The 4,160-nt window shown below is 31.0% G+C and overlaps 1 protein-coding gene across 1 annotated transcript; it reads right to left on the bottom strand.

Moving 5' to 3' along the window:
* Nucleotides 1–1,657: 1,657 nt before the first annotated feature.
* On the bottom strand, nt 1,658–3,784 carry LOC110009872 (NAC domain-containing protein 37). Its single transcript, XM_020680509.3, has 3 exons — nt 3,284–3,784; nt 2,741–3,142; nt 1,658–1,795 (listed from the first exon to the last, which is right to left on the bottom strand). Exons 1-2 carry the CDS (start codon nt 3,719–3,721, stop codon nt 2,822–2,824), a joined length of 759 nt encoding a protein of 252 aa, XP_020536168.3. The 5' UTR covers nt 3,722–3,784; the 3' UTR covers nt 1,658–1,795; nt 2,741–2,821.
* Between the last annotated feature and the right edge of the window lie 376 nt (nt 3,785–4,160).

Below are 4,160 nucleotides of genomic sequence, written 5' to 3'. Positions count from 1 at the left end.
TTTGCATTATATTCATTGCTTGTTGTTTATGAACTCTCTGAACTACAAATTCCTTTTTCAATCACCATTTTCCATTTCTTTTGCTTCTGCGGACATCAAATTATTATAATCCAATAAATTATAGCATCTTTTATATTACTAGTATTATAAGTTTCATATTTAGCATGCTTAGGCTTGTCAAATATTTGCTAATGTGCTATACCTAGAAGCTATAATATTCTTTATGAAGCTAACGATAACTATTGTGCAAGACTTGGAAAACATAGGAATTGACATTGTATTAGATAGAGATATCTTATTCACATACATAAAGAGAGCAAATTATCTTTTATATCAAAATAAAAGCATTTCTAACTTGTCAAATATTAAAATTACCTCTACATCTACACATGCTTGCTAACGATACTTCAGAATCTGTAATATTTAGGGTTTATATAAGCTCTGAAAAGTAATGATTTTTGTTGTTTTTTCCAAATCAAATTTAAAAATTAATTGCATTTGGGCTAATCCTGAATTTGAAATTTGTGGAATAGTCTTAAGTTGATATTATGTGTTATACAGAATTCAACGACTTCAATTTTTCTTACCGTTGAAGTAGATTTGAGATACGGAAAAATTTAAGAAAATCTCAAGTACTCTGAAAATTTAAAAATGTTATTGATGACATTACGATGCTATAATTACTTCAAGATATTTATGTATATTCATAATGTATTATGTAGATCTTGTAGATATACTTCTAAATGATTTTTGACATGATGTAATAAAATATTGTATGAAATGTATATTCAGTTTATTAATAGCTAATACATAAATTTGATCCTGGACTCTGGCAATTATTTTTGTGGAAGTTCAATTATAACTATTTCACATTTCAGTAATAACTCTACCCCTCACCAAAATAAAATAATTTTACAAGAGTCCAGTGATGACCCTGCACTTTCATATTTCATTTTGGTGAGGAGCATATTTATTAATGAATGTGAAAGCACCGGTCATGATGAGGTCTCTCCCAAAGTTCAGAGTCAGAAAGGATAATCGCTGAAAGTATAGGATCTTATGTCAGAGTTCATAAAGAATTAACAGTACTAATTAGTTAGTTATTAGTTATTATGGAATAGTAATTGGTATTTAATTTTATTTTAAGGAAATGCAAAGATCTCCAGAGAGAGAGAAAAAAAAAAAAAAAAAAGACAAGGGGGAAAAGTTTCCCGCTCCTTTAAACTCAGTTCATTGCAATTTAGAACATGATATGCAAGATTGACTTACATAACTAGTAAATTCAAGGATGGATCACGTCCTGGCATTTAAGGCTACATTGTCCTAAAGTTCATAAGACTCATGTAATTTGTAGAGCAGAGAATATCTATTCAGCAATTAACTTATTCATCTTCTCAGACGGATCAAATGAAAGGCAAATAGCTTTCTGTTTGAATATAATTTTGATGCTATGATAGTACTATGCATAATCAAAGTCCAGTATATGGTCGTTTTCCACAGTATGACATTTATATCTATGTGTGTTACATATATTCTTACATTTCAATAATAGAAATTTAAATAAAATTAATTCAAATGACATAGTAATAGTGCAATACTTTCTTTATAAAACACTAAAAACAAATATTTGTTTATATGAGTTTATTACATATATTATTTTGGTATTAATTTGCTAAGCTTAAACAAACAACGTGTCCTTGAGAGAGCTTTAGTTCAATTGTAATGGATTGTCAAGTACTATTCAGAGAGCTTTCATCCTTCTGTTATGATTTTGCAAAGAAATCTGCAAATCACACTGTTTATATGATAGTTAGGGCCAGCAGCAGTTTCACATGCTAAACAATATAGTAACAGCAGAAATTGCAAGAACAGGATTATTGATGGGATTTTGCAATAAACTAAGCAATAAACATCAATACATTTAGAAAATTAAGAAAATTGAGTATCTACCAGGCTCTCTTTATGGCTTGATTAAGGTTAGAAAACAGCCTTTCAACTTAATATTCTTGTTGCTGCCTTTGAGCCTGACATTGCAACACCGTTCTTAGACAGTATTGATCTGAAAATGGTCTTTTTGATGTTATGGGTTGTTGAAGGAATGTGCAAGAACTTGTATTTTGCAGAAGGTGGGATTACAAAAGTTTTTGGAAATTGCAGAAGAGAAAAGGATGTTGTAGACATTGTTTTGTTTTCTCCTTGCCAGTCTTTGTTTCTGGCTCATGGAGAGAAAACTGAAACAGACAGGTGAAGGGTTTATAGGGTTATTTATGCTTCTGTTGAAGATAATGTGGGTCCTGTAACTGAAGTACTGAAGTACTGAACCCTATTTTTTATTTTTTGTACTCAGTGAGTTTGTCTATACACGAGTCACAAGTTGTGAACTTTATTGTTTAATACTAGTACGAGAATATCAAAAGGAATAATTTTAGCAGATCTAGAAACTTTATCTCTAACAATTTCCCCACTTCCTCTTCATATTACATTTTTTCCACTTTCATTAATTGTTCATGGAGGTAGGAGAAATAGATAACTCTTTTGCAGGAATAAAATATTAAATAGAAATTAAGCTAGATGATTAATTAATGCAATGAATTAATACAGACAAGAAATATTGGAACCATATTTCAAGTTTAAGATTCTGAAGATAGACATAAAATCAGGAACCACCATATGTATATATATATAACAAGTTGGAGTTCAAACTCAATTATACTTTTTTTTGAAAGAGAATTACACTTACAGTTTGAAGTTAAAAAGTGATTGTCCCACTTTGTGAAGTTTTGGAGTTGGAGCAGTATTGGATAGCTCTCAGCTTCAAAATTTAAGGACACTGATCATAGAATAAAATATCATCCCAAAACAGTAAATCATCATTATCTGCATGTTCTGGAGTTCTCTCTAATCTAGGGTTAGGATCTCCAAAATTTTCATTCTCACAGTAGGCTGAAACAAGATTGTCCTGTCTCTCTAAGCTAGGATTAGGATCTCCAAAATTCTCATTCTCCCAGTAGGCATAGCCAAGATTGTCCTGTCGCATCTTCTTTGATTTTCCGTTTCCTTCTTCTTTCTCGACAGAATATTCTCTCTTCCTTCCAAGTGCATCTTTGTTATAGATTCTACACAGAACATACTCTCCCTTACGCTGCAAAATCAATGAATTAAAAAATTAGTATTTCCATCAAACTGACATTACAAACTTTTTAGAAATTAGGGCTAAAATAATTATAAACAAAAAGAAAACGAAACCCTAAAATTAGAGTTATAAATGAAAACATTTACCCACCCCTTCATATTTGGATGAGAACTCGGTCATTAACCAAAGGCCGTTTTGGTTTTTCTTGCCTGTTTCTTCAAATCTAAATTGTTTTTTCACATACAAAATATTACCGTCAGAATCAAGAACTGGCTTTCTGTTTTGGTTTCTCCAAGTTCCTGAGGGCGTTCTTCTATCTCTTCTCTTATCGGCCATTCCCTTCAATTTGGTGAAAACGTAGAAGAATCCAGTTAACTGGCTGTGAAAGATATTCCAGGGATCATCATCATAAAGGGTGTTTGGATCACCATCAAGCGTCTTCACCACATCAAGTGTCAGCGTCTTCTCCAGCTTTGATTTAAGATAATAGAAAACAAGTTCTTCATCAGTGGGATCGAAGCGATACCCACATGGAAGCTCTGCCGCCTCCGCTAACCCTGATGGCAGAATCAATGACCTTGCCGCCATTGTTCTCTCTCACTCCCCTAATCAATCTTTACGCTATCTCACTTGTAATCTTCCCTAGTCGCTATTAAGATACTAAACTTTTACACTGATTGAGCAGTTATACTTATATATAGGCTTCGGTGCCTCTCTTTCGGGCTTTATCTCTGGGTCCTTCTTTCTTTCTCTCCAAGTTATATATTCTTTTAATAATTTTAAAAATAAAACTTAAATTAACATTTTCACATTTATATTTTAAATTTGAAACAAATATTAGATAATTTCTAAATTTAATAATCCAATGTAAACCATATTAACTCAACCAAACTATATATAAATACTACTTGTATACGGTTTTAGAAATATACATTTTAAAATTTTTTATTTTATTTTCTTTAAATTAAAATATATGAAATTATTTGTTTAGAAATTATAAAAAATGATTACCGGTTACTTTATTTTT

Source organism: Jatropha curcas, unplaced genomic scaffold (genome assembly GCF_041381405.1).
Source record: "Jatropha curcas cultivar XTBG-Jc1 unplaced genomic scaffold, XTBG_Jcur_1.0 HiC_scaffold_239_pilon, whole genome shotgun sequence".
NCBI classification, from domain to species: domain Eukaryota; kingdom Viridiplantae; phylum Streptophyta; class Magnoliopsida; order Malpighiales; family Euphorbiaceae; genus Jatropha; species Jatropha curcas.
The sequence above is the reverse complement of the archived record's forward strand: the minus strand, read 5'-3'. Positions and strand labels throughout refer to the sequence as shown.